The sequence below is a fragment of the Rhipicephalus sanguineus genome, chromosome 11 (genome assembly GCF_013339695.2).
Source record: "Rhipicephalus sanguineus isolate Rsan-2018 chromosome 11, BIME_Rsan_1.4, whole genome shotgun sequence".
Classification (NCBI taxonomy): Eukaryota; Metazoa; Arthropoda; class Arachnida; order Ixodida; family Ixodidae; genus Rhipicephalus; species Rhipicephalus sanguineus.
Genome location: NC_051186.1, coordinates 104,751,514 through 104,770,810, shown reverse-complemented (window position 1 = coordinate 104,770,810; position 19,297 = coordinate 104,751,514). Strand labels below are relative to the sequence as shown.

General features: G+C 47.9%; 2 protein-coding genes across 2 annotated transcripts in view; one reads left to right on the top strand and one right to left on the bottom strand.

Annotated features, from left to right (window-relative positions):
- Window positions 1-19,297, top strand: part of LOC119374527 (JNK1/MAPK8-associated membrane protein) — a 329,511-nt gene that overhangs the window by 5,270 nt on the left and 304,944 nt on the right. The gene's annotated exons all lie outside the window — the stretch shown is intronic.
- The window catches only part of LOC119373902 (retinoblastoma-like protein 1), a 41,926-nt gene that overhangs the window by 22,012 nt on the left and 617 nt on the right, over window positions 1-19,297 (bottom strand). Inside the window, exons 2-5 of the mRNA XM_037643960.2 lie at window positions 8,074-8,155; window positions 3,961-4,101; window positions 3,141-3,223; window positions 1,024-1,144 (exon numbers count right to left, since the gene is read on the bottom strand). Coding sequence (XP_037499888.1) covers window positions 1,024-1,144; window positions 3,141-3,223; window positions 3,961-4,101; window positions 8,074-8,155 — 427 coding nt within the window. The remainder of the gene's footprint in view (window positions 1-1,023; window positions 1,145-3,140; window positions 3,224-3,960; window positions 4,102-8,073; window positions 8,156-19,297) is intronic.

Genomic DNA, 19,297 nt, shown 5'->3' with positions numbered 1-19,297 from the left:
CTGCCTGAAAGCGATCTTTTTCACGTCACTGCTGCCGTGCCCAACGTTGCCCGCCTTTACTGAGCGGCACAGTGCACCATTCGTGCATCCGGCAACATCACATGCATGCGGCAGTTTGTCGAACTTTGTGTCAGAGCGACCTTTACGAGTGCACAAAACACATACGGCAGTACGCGATACCGAAACTACCACTGAGACGTGACCACGTGAGGGCAGTTCGGCGAAAACGGAACATTTGAACCACGCGCGCCACTCCCCATGGCAATGCCAAAGAGGTTCTTTTTTCCATGAATCAAACACCAATGAACAAGCAGCATTTTATTACGTCTCTTGATGCACGGAAGCTTCTTTTTTTATTGCTAGTTTGACTACAAGTGATTAGTCGGACTCTCTCACGTCAGCGGGGTCATTTCCAAAATATCCCGCTCGTGGTGCTCATCGTGTGATACATTTAGCTTAATTGCTCGGTAAGTAGGGCACTGCTGCTGATTATATTGCCATTTTAGACGTTGTCATACATTGAGCTTTCACTCTGACATAAATTGTTATTTGCCTTTAGAGTCCCTTTAATCAATCATTTAGTACTTAGTCATGAAAAAATACAGGTTGTATGTAACACAACTGCCACTAATAGACAACAGGTAGAACCTTCCTAGAGCGCACGGTTTTTCTTAAAATCTTGGTCCGAGTTAGCTGGGACACCTGGCATATAGCCTGTGCACTTTCTCAACATAACACTTCCCAATTATACTCACCACTTCAACATGGAAGCTTGCCAATCATTCTTGTGTAGCTCCTCAGAGCACTCTCCGATAACTACGCATCAAACGTGCTTTTTCGTTCTACGTACATCACCTCATCCATGCTTGGGCCCTCACCGTTGGTCTACCTGGTTGAGCTTCCTGCCTTGGCTGCTTAAGTTCACACTCCCACGTTGAAACTACTTTAAGAATTGTCGAAGACGCCGACTCGCTGTTGCAAGAATAACACAATGATTCATTGCACGTTGTCGCTATTTCTCACTTGATTGAGGTGTTTGATGACTTCCCTCCACAAGCCTTTCTCGGCACGGATCAGAGGCTCGGTAATCTTGTAGAAATGGTAGGGCTTCAGATTGAACACCTCCAAGATCCACGGAAATTCTCTGCAAGGTCGAGCAAGTTTACGCACTGTGCACGCGTTGAACTGCAACAGCAGTGGGCACTTTGCAAGTGACATATGCAGCAAAATGGAGCAAGAAAAAGATCGAGAAGTGCCCCGTATGGAACGACACTGATGCCCGGGTCACAGATCTATGTCAAAAAACTTATTGCAGAGGACGTTTTGAATTTCTGAAATGTTCCCTGGTGAATTTTTTTCAGTTATATTTGTCAGGACATTACAATTTCCCATGCAAGCTGCATCTGCCTCCTTGAAGGACCCACATAAACGAGCAAAACGGTGCCCTCAAGGCAATTATTAAAGAAATGTTCACTACAACTAAAAACTAATTGAACAGTAATGAAGCACAATGTATTGCCAGTGCACTTGAATTTAACCTTGGCATAGAGCCTCATGCCCAACACATGAGGAAAGCAGCATGATAAAAAGCACACAGGAAATGGTGATGTTCCCCGTGTCCCATTTACCGCGACGCGGTCCTTTTTTTTTTTTCATCCTAAATGTGGTACCTGTACCGAATGCACATATTTCAACTGTGCTGTGGGATTTAGATTGCAGCATAAGAGATCTGACAAGACAAAAGCAAATATTCTTGTGTGAAAACTTTTGCAGCAATTGGAAAGTAACTTCCCGATACAGACTTCATCATTTTCAAAAGTTAATTAGAGCGCAACCACACGACACATTCACACACCCACACACCCACAACCGTGGTGCGTGGTTGATGTCTGGGTTGTGGGTGTGTGGGTGTGTGAATGTGTCGTGTGGTTGCGCTCTAATTAACTTTTGAAAATGATCTACCAACTAGCCCAACAACAAGTTCTTTTAGACTTCATCACTTAAGGACGTGTGATAACCCTTCGCAAGAATATTTTTTTTTTCCGAATTATTTTTGATGTCACATTATACATCGTAGGCGGGCTTTCAACCATAGTACTATCAAGGCTTCGCTGGTGCTGTTAAACCATTCCTGCTCAGCTGAATCCCCTAGTTTTGAAACAAATGACACAGCAACTGTGCCCACAAAATCCCTAATATTATCGTGTTGTGTATCGTAATCCCTGTCGTGTTGACTGCAGCACCAGAATTTCCAGTGATGGAGCTCAACACCAGTACCTAAGTCCCATTCAACTCCAAATGCAGCAATGCACTGCACCCCTAAAAGTTTGCTTCTCCTAAACAGCCCGAAGCCACTTCTTGCATTATCATGAACAACAATGCCCACAAAACAATGCTACCTGCTGCGGTGGTCTAGTGGTTATAGTGCTCGACTGCTGACCCGCAGGTCGCGGGATCGAATCCTGGCCGCCGCGGCCGCATTTTCGATGAAGGTGAAAATGCTTGAGGCCCGTGTACTTAGATTTAGGCGCACGTTAAAGAACACCAGATGTTCAAAACTTCCGGAGCCCTCCACTATGGCGTCTCTCGCAGTCAAATCGTGGTTTTGGGATGTTAAACCCCAACAATTCTAATACAAAACAACGCTATTTCGACAGGGGCTGCGAAACAGGACAATGAATCTGAAGGGCACTGTGAGCTTTCAATATACGGATGACTCATGCAGAGAGGATTTCACTTGCACTCCATAGCGATTAATTTCCTGACATAAGCTTCACTGCAATACGGCTGTACAATGCGGTGAAGAACACTTATAGCGAAGAGAATAAACCTACATGCGGGGAAGCATACTGGCTGCAGTATTTGTTATCTGAAAGGGGAACACCACACGTGTTATCATGTAAAAAATTTAGCATTAAAATGCAACAGAGATGAAATCACGAGCGCTCACATTGTGTTCTCTCCTTTCATCTCTGTCTATCTAGTGTTCTAGTGTCATCTTCTCAACATGAATCAACACGAACTTGCTCAGTTCACCCTTTTTATTAGCTTTAAGTCTTAAGCCATCAAAAACAACTGCATAAACCAACACTCCTCTGTTTTGCAAATAAAAGACAATGAAAATAAGGTGGTAATGTTACCGTTGTGAGTTGTAGCAGAACATCACAATCTCCAAGCAGCATGCAAACAGAGACTGCTGAAAAGCACTCTTGCCGAGGTACACCTTTAACGTGAGAAAAAAAAGACAAGTTTATACAAGATGCACGTACAAATGTAATCATTATATGTGGGCTTTCAGAGGTCATTATAATACTTTAATGAAATCATTTACTCTTAAAAGTTAGTCTGAAGGAAAAGTGTGCACCCATTTTGTCAGCATAAATTTATGCGCTGTGCGTGCACTGTTTACTGTCATGGCTGTGTTTTTATTGCATGTCTAGTTTTGTTATCAATGTACAACGTACAATCGTGGACAAATTAAATGCAATGAAGCTATGGCTGACTAAAACACATCACTTTTTCAGCTTTAGTACTTCAGGCGATGTTGGCACGATTTCAGCTCATTGCAGTTTGAGTTCCTTACCATCACCAATGGCAACAGAATATCAACCCCCTTTGAACAGGCATTATAATCGACTGTCAATAAGTGGGTGATATTTACATAACTTGATTCGAAGGTTCTGTGGACTCCATTTAAAGTGAGCAGGAGTGTAAGAACAACTTGTCGTAGATTTTATAGCAGTGTAATTACCCCCCAAACCAATTATCTAATTCTTGTAGTCATGCTACATTTCTAGATGCTTCCACCAATGGCCTTTTGAACTTTGTAGCAAGAATGAACATCGGTGCACAGGTTAGAAAAAAAAAATTGAATTCCACATTCTATGCGATTCCCCGCGGAGGCCACCATAACTCAACAAAGAAGCGCTACTTGAGGTCAAAGCACGGGAACACACTTACGGAAAGATCAGTGTCTGGCTTTTGGTGCTTCATTTCAGCAACAATGCTTTCCAGAGCCTTGTAAAACAAAGTCTCGCCCATCTGAAGCTGTCTGCGAGCGAGATCAACATCCATGCCACTACCTTGCTGCTCAGACAAGTTCTGGAAGGAAAAGGTGCAAACGCTGTCAGGAATCCACTTCGCGTCTTTTTGACAGACTTAATACAGTCAGCTATAAAGAAGTGCGGCGAATCTCCCTAAGGAGAAATTGGCGTGTGTGCAAACCATCATCTACTCATGCCATGCACCAGCCATTAGCAAATGATAGCGAGCATTAAGCAAACATTATCCAGCACAAGTCGACATATAATGCAGTAGTTAACGGGCACTAACCAGCCAGCGCCAGTATCAAGCATACAGTGACCTCTCATTTCTCACCAAAATGTTTGTAAGGGCTTCCAAATGTACTCTTCTTCCAAGAAATGAATCTTCACAATTCACAAATCTTCTAATTCACATTTCGTGCTTATTACAGTTGTACATGATAGAATTTGATGCCCTCACTAATTTTTTTTTCTCATGTATACCAGGGAAAATATTGCTTTCTAGGTGAACCTGAGAAAAATGTTTCCAAAAACCCTGTTTACTTCCCGCAGAATGCATTGGGCAGATATAACGAACACAACCATTGTATCCGACTTCACCATAATTGCCTCTGACTGCAATAAGCGCATGTCAAAGAACTCGCACGAATTATTGGATAGCTAGATATATCAGGCTTAACCGTGCAAAAGCCATAAAGAAACCTGCAGTCCTTCATTTTGTGCAAAACGTATGCAGCCAGCGTGGTCATAAAACACCCCTAATGTTCTCTAAGAACGGGAATCATGTGATGTTATAGAAACTATTCAATCCTGCCCAGAAAGCAAAGGAGTGTTAGACAGCAACACCACTGGCTAGAAGGTGGCGAGTGGCACCATCCAACACTCCCAGAGATCCTGTACATGTGCATAAGTACCCGTAAAAGCGTACGATATGATGGCTGCAACAGCTGCCTCTTCGTCTATATTTTTGTTTACCTTTTTTTATTTTTCTCAAGTTACACACTTCAAATCATTTACAACTCATATGGTTGCAGCTCTATTACCGAAGTGATAAAAAAAAGGCAACTTCCCACCAGTTACTACAAGAAACCGCGTCTGTACGCTTAAGTTCCTTTATAAGTTGGTAAATGGTCGTTACAAAGCTAACACATCCCATATCTTGATTGCACCTAGAGGTTACGCAACTATAGAAACTGACATTAAAGGGGTACTGACACACAATTTCGCAGCTGAGATAGCCTGCTGGATCGATTCCCGTGTACGTGCGTGTACCATCTGCAAAATATCGACAGCGATAAAGCTTGGAAGGTATTTTATATGAATTTTGAAGTTCGCGAGCGCGATCCCGCATTATAGGCCGCACCTAGTGCACTGACACCCTCGGAGGTGACCCGAGGTGACCCCCCTACTTCCCCTACGTAACCGTTGCAGCCGGTACAAGTTATGATGACGTCGTAGCCGCCACTTCTGTTTTGACGCGCTTCCCGACGAATCGCTCCTCGCCAGCGGGTCAAACCTGAAGTGATTCGCCACGTCGAAAATTTTTTCCATACCCGCCGCAAGAAAATCGTCGCCATCAGACGACGATGAGCCCGACGACGACAGACCGCGCGGAAATGCGTCACTCTTCTGCGTGCTCACGTGACCGAGCGTTTCACTCGCTAGGTGGTGATAGTTGCACCCGGCGGCTTGTCGCTTTTGGAGCTCTGTCAAACCGAAACTGAGGCTGTGTCGGTAATGAGGAGCTTGTAATTAATTATCTGTCACGCCCTGCAGCAAACGATGTGCCGTGTTATGACTAACAGGCCCCCAGCAACACATTGCAGCAAAAAAATGCGGGGCGAAAATTTTTGTGTCAGGACTCCTTTAATCTAAACCATCAATTTCTTTAAATATTCTTTCTTTCCTCGCACAATAAACGATTGGAATAACCTGTCTAACAAAGCTGTGAACCAAAACTCTTTGGTATCATTTGAAGAGCATTTCATCTGAAGTGTTCTATACCCTGTTCAAACTGCCTTGCCATCGTTAGTTCTTCTCTTCTGCCCAAATTCACCTTTCTTGTGTACACATACCACTCTGCCATGGTCTAACTTAGACTGCAGTACTTATAAATAAATAAATAAATAAATAAATAAATAAAAAGAACGTACACTTTGCCCCGCGATTTCCTCAGCTTTGTTGTCTATTGGCATTGTATGGTTCCAGTTATTAAAATCACCACACAAGCACTCCATACAGATGGCTAACCATTGAAGCTGAAACGTGCAGGTTTGGTGTTTATCACTGGATTGATCCCGACGATTCATTAAAGTCTTCCTCAATTATTGGTTACGCCTGTCCAGAAATCCTCCCGTGCGTTTCCTTCTTCACTTTTAGCTGACCAGTGATAGTGGAGCTTGCCCAATTTCTGCGGAACATACGTGCTAGGAGTTTTTCTGTATACACAGGATGGATGAACTCTGGTTTCTCCTAGCCATATGCGGCTTCACTGTAAAACCAAGCCTTTAATTTTTTCTCTTTTCTTTCTTGTGCATGTGATGCACAGCAGAAGCTGTCCAAGCAGTTGCACTAATATCTTACCCTTGGCGTTCTTCAGCAAAGTGCAGATTTCACCGATGATGTTCATAATGTACACAACTAAATAAACAGACAAAACATGATCCATACCTGCCAACCTCACAGCATGAAAATTCAAGAGACCGCAGCGGGGAGGGGGGGGGAGTGTTTTTTTTTTTCTTTTTGCGTAGCGGAAATTACTGAGACTGGAGACTGACATCGGAAAGGAATAAGGATGTTTGTTTTCAGCTGCTTGAACCAAACTTCTTTACTTGTGAAGGCACCAAGGCAGTTCACAGGCGCACGTGGTATAGAATCCGTACTTGTCACCTTTCCGCGAAGTCACAAAGCACGGAAACCCAGCTGTGTATGAGTCCAGAAACACTTGCAAGTACTTTGATTTTGATGCCATCATCGACCTTCCAACTGAGCTATGGAAACACGCAACCCCCACGGCAGACGGCGTAGCGTACAAAATGCGGGGGCCAAGATGGAGACGCGAAAGTTCTGGCTAGGCTTAACGGAAACGATTGATGGAAATGAACTGAACGGTGGCCGGAGCAGCAAGATTGCGACACGTGGCGCTGTTTCTCCCAAGCACGCCGATATCGAGAGTGCAAAGCACAATGGGGGCCGCTTACTTACCGCCGGTCTGCCAGCCACCGCTCCTTTGGAAAATGGAATGTGCTCGACAGTCTTATTATCGGAGCGCTCGTGCAGCGCCGCGGCTCTGGCCGCCGTGCACTTTTGGCAATCTTTTTCCGTTGAGACTGTACCATTTCCCTCACCTTCTTTCGGTATGGTGGCGAGCGCTTCTCGCAGCCAGCCTTCGCGCAGATGTGCAGTGCCTAGAATGTACTCAGCGGTACTCTACGATATGGTTACAGTGAAATAGAAGTGTGGTGGCGAGTGCTCTTCCGCAGCACCGCCACAGCAGGAAAGGCTGACGTACACACATGATTTAAAAAAAAAAAAGAGAGAAAAAACCGCCTCTGCTGTGGTGGTCACTTTTCGGGAGATTCGAGATGACATTTGTACAATCGGGAGATCAGGTCCCAATTCGGGAGTCTCCCGGACAACTCGGGAGAGTTGGCAAGTATGCATGATCGACTATAAAGACAAAGAGTGCCAAAACACCCTCTGTACAGTGAGATACCACAATCTGAAAAGTCAGAAACACAACCTGATATCCATATGCACATAGTGTACATCACTGGCTTATGCTCCTGGCATGCACAATACATGTCGTCCAGTATTGTACACGGAAAGACTGAGGATAAGCCATCGACGAAAACGTGCGGTGAATATCGTGCATTTTTCAAAAAAAACTCTTTCCCACGGACCACAAAACTGCGGGTGCACGACTTCTACTAACCTAACGTGGTAAAAAAAATGACAATGCCAATCCTGCTAGCAAAACACTCGTGCTGCAAACTTGGCATGCAAGAGAATGCTGAAGCCACCAATTTACCTGCACGTACACAGCGCAGAACGTGCCGCTCATCAATTTTACGGTCCCCTTGATGCTTGCTTCGAGCGTGACACTAAATTTGCTGAACAAAGTTGAACAAAACATCAGTGAGTACCACACCCAAGCTACACATGTGCAATTAAAATATACGTACACACTCCGTAAGCACTGCACTGAGCTCGAAAACAGATTGATACGACCACACTGTACTTGAGGGGGACCTCAGTAACATGATGCATGCTATGCAAACAATGTCCTTTTGTACAGGAATTGGTACACCCTATTGCCAGCAACATATAAAACGTCTCGAATGGGCAGCACAAACAATGAGAGCACAAGAAAGGAAGGAACACAGGGCAGCGCTGTTGTGTTTCCTCCTGCCTTGTGTTCTCGTTTTTTGCGCTGCACATTCAAGGTGTTCAACCAGACCAAGCTAGCTTAAATGTCAATTCTTGAGAAATATGTAATATGGCTATAGCAAGGTTATATTGATAGTAAAAAACAGCGTGAAAACACAAGGACGAGACAATGAAACAGGACTAGCGCTGTCCTGTTTCATCTGTCTCGTCCTTGTGTTTTCGCGCTGTTTTTTACTATGAATATGTACCAACGAGCTCAAGTCTGCACGCTTATTAAGGTTATATTGGTCAGGAACACTTGACATTATAAACCTTCTTGCTCAGTGGTAGAAAACTTGGCAATTGCCAATGAAAGCTTGGGGGCATGACAGCAACTGAAGTTTGTATCTTACTGCCTATTGGTACGCACGTTACAAATGTTAAACCAGATCTTTTTGCTTTGAAGAGACCCTGACACAGTTCCCTCAATATTTTACAAACCAACTGAGATGTTAGTGTAGGTCCCGTGGATCATTAACAGACCAAGTTAAACACTCTGCACAAAGTGAGTAGTTTTCTTGTAAAGAGTTTAAACATGCACCGTCACAACAGATCACAAGACGTCACCACACCAAGTTGTCAGCTGCCCCCATTTTTGGTATGTCACTGATTGGATCCTAAGCATTCACCATTCTCACTGGCTTTCTCATCGCTCGTGCCAGAGAAGAAAATGTAAGCAGCTGAGCTTGTAGTGGCACCTGGTGGCATGGACATCAACTAGAAAAGCGTGGTGCATGACCTTTCTGATCTAAAGCACACTGGCGCAGTATCACAGAAAGCAGAGCTTGGCCATGATCAGTCTGCAAGGAGGAGAAAAAGCTAAACTTAGGAGGGGGTTAACTGTTAAAATAGTTGCTTCATACAGGGTGCTTTGCTTGAATTCTAGTGCAAATGGTTGACTCTGATTGTAGCCTAACAGCTTATGCAATTTAAAGAAACCGTTTCAGGGACCCTCTGATGGCTTGCTATATTTAGTAGGTGTCTACCAAAACTGTCACCCTAATTTTGTCTCCACAAGTGGTGGTGCACTCCAGTGCTTTTCACCACGCCCCATCATGTTGTTGCAAGGCATGCGCTAATGATTTCGTGCTACCATGTGGTGTGGGGGCCTCTGGCACTTGTGCCTTGCTTACTGCTTCACAAAGCCCAACTTTTAATTCAATTATGGGGTATTAAGCACCAAAACCATGTTATCATTATGAGGCACACTGTAGTGGAGGGCTCCAGATCAATTTTGGTCATCGGGGGCTCTCTGACATGCACCTTAACATAAGCACATGGGCGCCTGCCCTCAACAAAATGCACTTTGCCCCCAATGAAATGTGGCCACCATGTCTGGGAATCAAACCTTGAGCTTAGCAGCGCAATGCCCTAAATGCTAAGCCACTGCAGCAGATGTCACAAAGCTTAAAAGCTTTGTCAATTAATGTGCCCTACAAGATGGAAGCCTTAACATACGCTGGGCAGCCACATAAACACAGACCATCAAGTGCAGGCTCGGCTCATTTGGCAGTGCTTGCATGGAAACAAAATAGAACCGAATAGTGGTGCCTGCAGCATAGAAAGCTTACACACCCAAATAACCTGACTCTTACACTAGAGATATGTGGGTAAGGAACTCTACTACATGTATCAATGTACACTCGGCGTCAAATGAAACCCGAACAGCAGCAAGCCTTTGCACTGGTACAGTGCACACCGTCCTGTAATCACCATTGACAGGTGCACGCATCCGGTTTGACCGCACTGTGCATATGCGCGCCTGTCCATGGTGATAACTGGATGGCGTGCACTATACCAGTCAGTACGAAGGCTTGCCGCTGTTCGGGTTTCATTCGACGCTGATAGTACTGTCACAATGAGAAGAAACAAACAGTGGAAAGCGTGGCTTTTGGCCCAGTCAGCACGTGCAGCCTAGCACTGGCTGGCTAGTCCAAGAATACGTGTCCAACTCTGACATGTTTTAGCTATCACTAGGTACAGCCGTCAGCACCTTTAACTCAAACGCTCCGACGCGTGGCCTCGGCTCACATGGACTGAGGTCAGCACCGCCAAGCATTGAAAATCATATGCTTGCTGCAGTTAACGATAGATGGAGCGCGCGTCGGTTTCACTAGTAAATTTCTGTTTCCGGTCTGCCTGAGCAGCGGGTCGAATGCACTCACTTGGCATCCCGTTTTCGCCACGTTTCGCTCGTGGCTGCGTTATCGCGCACGCCCTTGGCGTTCGTTGTCGTATACTTATCTCAACAATGAACCAGTGCGTGCGACAGCTTACGCACCTTTCGAGTTTGAATTCACAGCTGCCGCTCAAAAGAAATCACATATCTAAAATCATATGTATAAAACGCAGTTGTGCAACTTTTACAAACGCCATGAACGTGCGTTTGCTCTGCTTTTTATACATGCGATTTCTTTTGAGCAGCAGCTGCGAATTCAAACTCAAAAGGTGCGTAAGCTGCGGCACGCAATGGTTCATTGTCGAGATAAGTATACGACAACGAACGCCAAGGGTGTGCGCGATAACGCAACCACGAGCGAAACGTGGAGAAAACGGGATGCCAAGTGAGGGCATTCGACCCGCTGGTCAGGCAGACTGGAAACAGTAATTTACTAGTGAAACCGACGCGCGCTCCAGCTATCGTTAACTGGAGCAAGCCTATCATTTTCAACGCTTGGCGGCACTGCCCTCCGTCCAAGCGAGCCGAGGCCTCGCGTCGGAGTGTTCAAGTTAAAGGTGCTGACGGCTGTACTTCCAGTCAGCATCAGCACAGTGCTAGAATCTTGTTCTGGCTGGTACTATCGCACCACGTGTGCCTATCGCCTGCCAGTTATGCCTAGAACCAGCCGGAACGAGGTTCTAGCGCAACGGTGATGCCAATGGACAGCATGTATTTGCCTAGCGACAGCCAAGGCATGTTGGAGTTGGACACCATATTCTCGGACTAGACAACCAGCACTAGGCTACGCTGAGTGTGCCGAAAGCCATGCTTTCCTCTGTTCACATTTCTTTTCATCACGATAGTACAATCCCCCCCATTGCACAAGTCGAATGCAATGTCAGAAAGACTATCCCATTGAATAAATCCAGAAGCAGAAACCAACAGGTTTCTTTCCACTGATGTTACTGTGCTTTACGCTGCCAAACTGCCACAAAGTTGCATGTTCAAACTAGCTGTCTTCAGAAGTGTAGTGGTGCTGTTGAAGATTCAGAATTTTGACACCACACCATTAACCATCCATAATTCATGCTGGTGGTGCACTGCAGGTAACCCCTTTGACTAAACGTAGTAAGTAGACATACTCACTCTAGTTCATCTACCTGTGACACTAGTACTTAGTATGTTGCTTTGACATATACGTTATGCCCATGTACAAGTGCTTTGTTTGGCAAACAGCAATGTGTCCCTCAGCTGCCCCAGCCTACAATGCCGCTTATTCAAACAGCAAACCAGAGGCTTCCTCCATGTTTGTGAAAACACTTGGGAACAGGTTAAAGCTAAGCATTTGATGGGGACCACAGGCTTTCCACACTTAAAGGTGTATTCGATTTCAAAGGAAAATGACTGTTTGCAATGATCATGCATTATTCTGTACTGATTGCAGTAACTGTATTTACTTTGAACTGCTTTTATGCCGAATATTGTAACTATTGTTTCATTTTTTGCGTAATTTGATACTTTATACTTAATTTCATTGCTTACATACTTCAATACCTATGCGAAGTGGAAATGTTTGTGAACTACATAAACATAAAGTAAACATACATGTTCCTTCCCTAATGAATGAAAGAGCAGGCTTTCTTTTTCTTCGGTTACTGCCTGGGTGGATTCATCACCGCTGTTATAATTATAGAGGGCTCACTCATAACTAAGCATGTCTTGAGCGAGGCATAGGCGCTGCCAAGTAACAAGCAGCACAGAAAGAGATCGCTGAATGTGGGTGTCGCATCCCCTTAAACTGGATCACGCCCTCTCCGTCAAAGCGAAAGCTTTCGTGTCACATGCTAACTACGTCACAGCTAACTACGTCAATATTGCCGCGTCCATATTTGTGTCTGTCAGTACGCTGGCGACGACAAAGAAGACAACCGGTGCGCTCGAGAGGCGCAGCGGAAAAGACTGAAAAAGAAGACGTTCTTGGCGGCTGCACGCCTTCAGCGCTATCTTGGAGTACGACACGCCGTACGCCTTTCTAAATAAAGCCCCCGTGTTTTATAACCCGCGACACTGGTGGAGGAGCTGGGTACCATCGCCTCATGATCGGTACTCCTGTGAGCAGCCCTGCATCTAGCCCCACGAGACCGCCACGCGTGGAGACGCCTGTACACCGCTCAAGCCGTCGCCTGCAAGGTCTGAGACCAGAATTTGGCCTTTTACAAGGACCCCCGCTGCCGACAGCCACCCCTGCTCAAGAAATGGCGTTTTCAAGGAGCCCTACGCAGGTAACGGTCCAGAATCTTCGGATTCCCGAACCATTTCACGGCCGCCCGAACGAAGATGCGGAAGACTGGCTTGAGGAGTTTGAACGGGTAGCGAAGTCGAACCACTGGAGCCCCGACGAGAAGCTCTTCCACGTATACTTTGCCCTTGAAGACGGTGCGAAGACGTGGTTCATAAACCGCGAGGCAACTCTGACAACATGGGACGAGTTTTGCCGTCGGTTACGCGATACCTTCGGCAACACAGACCGACGTGAAAACGCACAACGCCTTCTTGAGTCACGCATCCAACAGCTACATGAAGGCGTCGCCATGTTTGCCGAGGATATGGTGCGTTTGTTCCACCGCGCTGACCCCAACATGTCCGAGGCTAAGAAGCTAAGCCATCTCATGAGAGGTGTCAAAGAACCAGCTGTTTGTTGGTCTCGTGCGCAATCCGCCGACAACAGTCGACGAGTTTATCAGGGAAGCCACCGCAATAGAGCGGGCGCTGCAGCAACGGTACCATCAATGCGATCGCCGAGCCACCGGTGCACCTGCAGGTGCCGCAGCACTCACTGCGACCGACGAGTGTTCTCTACGCTTACTCATTCGACAGATCGTGCGCGAGGAGATTGCAAAGGAGAACGCAAGGTGCACATCGCCGTCGCAATCGCCGCAGCAGCAGGAGTTCACGGTTGCATCCGTCGCTGAAGTCGTCCGCCAGGAACTTCGGCAAGCGTTTGCCTCTCCCGAGCCATACCCTGATGCGTCGTACCAGCCCAACGCATATACCTACGGCGACGCTGTACGTCGTCCATTGGCTCCAGAACCATCGTACCAGCCGGACGCATACAGCTATGCAGACGCGGTTCGTCGACCGTTGCCCATGCCCGCGCCGCAGTACCGCCAACCGCCACCTGTTGCAGCCTGGGCCCAGCAGGATCCCATAAGGCGACCTCAACTGCGTAAGACGGATATATGGCGCACTGCGGATCGTCGGCCACTGTGCTACAATTGTGGAGAGCCAGGGCACATTTACCGTTTTTGCCCCCATCGTCCAGCTGGGTACCGCGGAAGTGCACCTGCTGCTACGCGCCGACAGTTTTGTGAAAGCCGCGCCCCCATCGACGACGACCTGGCTGGCCGGCAGGAGAGCTCCGCTACCTTCCGGACACGCTCGCCATCCCCGGCTCGTTTTGCTTCACCGAGCCGCCGTAGTTTTGCTGACGCCGTTAGAGGTCGGTCTCCCAGCCCACGGCGGGGAAACTGAAAGCAGCGACCTCTGGGGGGAAGGTTGCAGGTCCTCGAATTGCCGAAAATCCCCCATTGTTGCCGAAACGTGAGAACGACGAACAAGAAGATTACGCCGAGAAAACTGTGACTGCCGACCTCACCGTGACAATTGATGGGCTTGAAGTGACGGCCTTAGTCGACACTGGCGCAGACTTTTCTATTATAAGTGAGCGACTGGCAGGCGAACTCAAGAAAGTCAGAACGGAATGGACGGGCCCTTATATTCGAAATGCTGGAGGCCAGGTAATGACGCCTTCAGGCAAATGTACAGCAAGACTCACGATCGGGAATAGAGCTTTTGTAGCCTCATTCGTGATCCTACCGGAGTGCTGCAAACCTCTGATACTAGGAATGGACTTCTTAAGGGAGTACGGCGCCGTTGTCAACATACGTGAAGGCGTAATAACATTTGCATCTGACAATCCCGTGACCTCGGACGCAGACCAAGATCCCAGGGCGTTACGTGTGGTAGACGAAGACGTCTGCGTGCCGCCGCTGTCATGTAGTCTTGTTTCCGTCAGTTGCAGCGTGCAGTGTAATGAAGACGCCATAGCCGAACGTGTAACTGCCCTTCTCTTCCGTCAAGGTGTTGCCATCGCTCGCGGCATCGTCAGCTTAGTTGATGGCCGTACGGAGGTGCTACTTACCAATTTTACGAACGAGCGCCGGCACATTGGTAAAGGCACTGCTGTGGCATACCTCGAGGAACTCGACTACTCTTACGACTGCCTTGCTATGCAAGGGGAAGCAACGGCTCGTACAGCACCGCAGGCACCAGATGTCGACATCGGCCCAAGGTTAACGCCCACTGAAAGATGTCGTCTTATGGAACTTCTTGGCCGGTTCAAGGACTGCTTTTCCTCGACGTCACGAGTGGGTCAAACGCCGCTGACTAAACACCGTATAATCACGGAAGAGACAGCAAGACCCATCCGACAGAACCCATATCGCGTCGCTCAGAAAGAACGTGAGGTCATACAGCAGCAGGTCAAGAAGATGCTAGAGGATGATGTGATCCAACCATCAAAAAGCCCCTGGGCATCACCGGTGGTACTCGTGAAAAAGAAAGATGGTAGCTTGCGTTTCTGCATTGATTATCGTAAGCTCAACAACGTTACGAAGAAAGATGTTTATCCGCTGCCACGGATCGACGACTCTTTGGACAGGCTACGGCATGCGCGCTACTTCTCGTCAATGGACCTTAAAAGTGGATACTGGCAAATAGAAGTAGATGAGCGTGACCGAGAAAAGACCGCATTCGTGACGCCTGACGGGCTTTATGAATTCAAAGTCCTCCCTTTCGGTTTATGCTCGGCCCTGGCCACATTTCAAAGGCTCATGGATACCGTTCTATCCGGTCTGAAATGGAAAACGTGTCTTGTGTACCTTGACGACGTGATTGTTTTTTCGGCCACGTTTGAAGAACATCTAAAACGGCTGCTGTCTGTCCTTCAAGCCATACGGTCCGCAGGACTCACATTGAAACCAGAAAAATGCCACTTCGGCTTCGAAGAACTTCAGTTCCTGGGGCATGTGGTCAGTCAGGAAGGTGTTAAGCCTGACCCAGATAAAACTGCAGCCGTCGCAAAGTTCGCAAGGCCTGTAGATAAGAAGGCGGTCCGACGTTTCCTGGGTCTTTGTGCCTATTACCGGCGATTTATAGCGGACTTTGCGCACATCGCCTCTCCACTCACCCGCCTCACAAGGGAAGATGTTGCGTTTGTATGGGGCGAAGAGCAAGAAGCGTCGTTCAACGAGTTGCGGCATCGTCTACAAACTCCGCCCGTACTCGCTCACTTCGATGAGGATGCACCAACAGCCATCCATACAGACGCCAGCAATGTGGGCCTCGGCGCTGTCCTTGTTCAGTGCCAAGATGGTGCGGAGAGAGTAGTTGCCTACGCTAGTAGAACCTTGTCCCGTGCTGAGTCCAACTACTCGACAACTGAGAAGGAGTGTCTGGCTGTCGTTTGGGCAGTTGCAAAGTTTCGCCCGTATTTATATGGCCGCGCTTTCCAAGTGGTAAGCGACCACCACTCCCTGTGTTGGTTGACCAACATGAAAGACCCGTCTGGACGTTTGGCACGCTGGAGCTTACGGCTTCAAGAGTACGACATGACCGTAGTCTACAAGTCGGGAAGGCAGCACTTAGATGCCGATTGCCTATCAAGATCACCGATTAAACCACCAAGCCCAGAGGATGATGAATGCGCAGGCTTTTTAGGAGTTGTCGATGCGGCTGTCATCTCCCGGCAACAGCAAGACGATCCGGAGCTCAACTCACTAATCGACTTCTTGAATGGACGAGCCACGAATGCGCCGAGAGTGTTTTCGAGAAATTTATCAGCATTCTGCTTGCGTAACGGAATTCTCTATAAGAAGAATTTCTCATCAACAGGCAAAAGATATCTGCTGGTAGTTCCGGAAATCCTCCGCAAAGAAATTTTGCAAGCCTGTCATGACGAAGCCACGTCGGGCCACCTTGGTTTCACAAGAACATTGACACGTATCAAAGAAAAATACTACTGGCCAAGAATAGCAGTGGAGGTGAAGCATTACGTGCGAACATGCATTGACTGTCAGCGGCGCAAGGTACCACCGGTCAAACCCGCTGGGCTTTTACATCCCGTTCCAGTACCGGAAACTCCGTTCGCTCAAATTGGCATGGACCTTTTGGGCCCATTTCCAACATCGGACAGCGGTAACAAATGGGTTATAGTGGCGACGGACTACCTCACCCGATACGCCGAGACCAAGGCGATTCCGAGCGGCACTGCAGCTGAAGCGGCCCGGTTCTTCATTGAGAACATCGTGCTGAGACATGGTGCTCCCGCGGTCGTGATAACAGACAAAGGTACCGCGTTTACAGCCGAGCTGTTGCGTACTGTGCTTACGCTCAGTGGTACAGCGCATAGGAAGACGACAGCTTATCACCCACAAACAAATGGACTTACGGAACGACTGAACAAGACTATCGCCGACATGCTTTGCATGTACGTTGACGTGGAACACAAGAATTGGGACAGGATTTTGCCGTACGTCACATTCGCGTATAATACGGCACGCCAACAAACAACGAAAATGACACCGTTTGCACTGATTCACGGCAGAGACGTAACTACGATGCTTGATGCTATGCTGCCTCATGACGGTGATTCAGAGACGGACGCCGCAGATTTCACTGAGCGCGCCGAGGAAGCAAGACAGCTTGCCCGCAGTCAGAATAACTAGCCAGCAAGAACTTGACGCTCAACGGTACAATCTCCGCCATCGATTCGTCACCTTTAAGCCCGGGGAAAGAGTCTGGGTTTGGTTCCCTGTACGACGGCGAGGCCTCTCGGAGAAACTTCTGCGCCGATACTTCGGACCCTACAAGGTTCTGCGCCGCCTTAGCGACGTCACGTACGAAGTCGTCGCTGACGGCTCTTCTTGTTCAAAGCGCCGCCAGCATCTGCCTGAGACAGTGCACGTGGTACGCATGAAGCCGTACTTTTCTGAGTGATGTGACCGCCCACTCGCTAACTGCGCATCGACTGCTACTTCGTGAGCATCGAGACGATGCTCGCTCTGGAGGGAGGGTAATGCCGCGTCCATATTTGTGTCTGTCAGTACGCTGGCGACGACAAAGAAGACAACCGGTGCGCTCGAGAGGCGCAGCGGAAAAGACTGAAAAAGAAGACGTTCTTGGCGGCTGCACGCCTTCAGCGCTATCTTGGAGTACGACACGCCGTACGCCTTTCTAAATAAAGCCCCCGTGTTTTATAACCCGCGACAATATCGCACACCCAAGTAGCTCATTATTGTCACTACAATTATTAAGGGTTCACCCATGCCTAGGCCGATCTTGCTAATTGCAAGCATAGGTGCTGGCAAGTAGCAAGCAGCATAGAAAGAGATTGACGGGTGGGAGTGTGTGTCGCGTCTCTTTAAACCGGGCCACGCCCTCTCCGTCAAAGCGAAAGCTTTCGTGTCACATGCTAACTACGTCACAGCCAAGCACTGAAGAGGGGACCAGTACGAAGACTGGTTGCGCTATTTCAGAGGAGGTCGGCGGGGATCCCTTGGGATACCGCAGCCTCCACCGCGTGCTGGATGAGCCGGCGTTGGTCTTCTGGCTCGGAGGTACACAAGAGGGACTCCCACGACTCTGGAGTGTTTGTGCTGTCTGTGTTGTAGTGAATAAAGATATCACCACCACCACCACCAAGCACTGAACACGCGCAATATCGCACACCCAAGTAGCTCATTATTGTCACTACAATTATTAAGGGTTCACCCATGCCTAGGCCCATCTTGCTAATTGCAAGCATAGGTGCTGGCAAGTAGCAAGCAGCATAGAAAGAGATTGACGGTTGGGAGTGTGTGTCGCGTCTCTTTAAACCGGGCCACGCCCTCTTCGTCAAAGCGAAAGCTTTCGTGTCACATGCTAACTACGTCACAGCCAAGCACTGAACACGTGCAATATCACACACCCAAGTAGCTCATTATTGTCACTACAATTATTAAGGGTTCACCCATGCCTAGGCCCATCTTGCTAATTGCAAGCATAGGTGCTGGCAAGTAGCAAGCAGCATAGAAAGAGATTGACGGGTGGGAGTGTGTGTCGCGTCTCTTTAAACCGGACCACGCCCTCTTCGTCAAAGCGAAAGCTTTCGTGTCACATGCTAACTACGTCACAGCCAAGCACTGAACACGTGCAATATCGCACACCCAAGTAGCTCATTATTGTCACTACAATTAAGGGTTCACCCATGCCTAGGCCCATCTTGCTAATTGCAAGCATAGGTGCTGGCAAGTAGCAAGCAGCATAGAAAGAGATTGACGGGTGGGAGTGTGTGTCGCGTCTCTTTAAACCGGGCCACGCCCTCTCCGTCAAAGCGAAAGCTTTCGTGTCACATGCTAACTACGTCACAGCCAAGCACTGAACACGCGCAATATCGCACACCCAAGTAGCTCATCATTGTCACTACAATTAAGGGTTCACCCATGCCTAGGCCCATCTTGCTAATTGCAAGCATAGGTGCTGGCAAGTAGCAAGCAGCATAGAAAGAGATTGACGGGTGGGAGTGTGTGTCGCGTCTCTTTAAACCGGGCCACGACCTCTCCGTCAA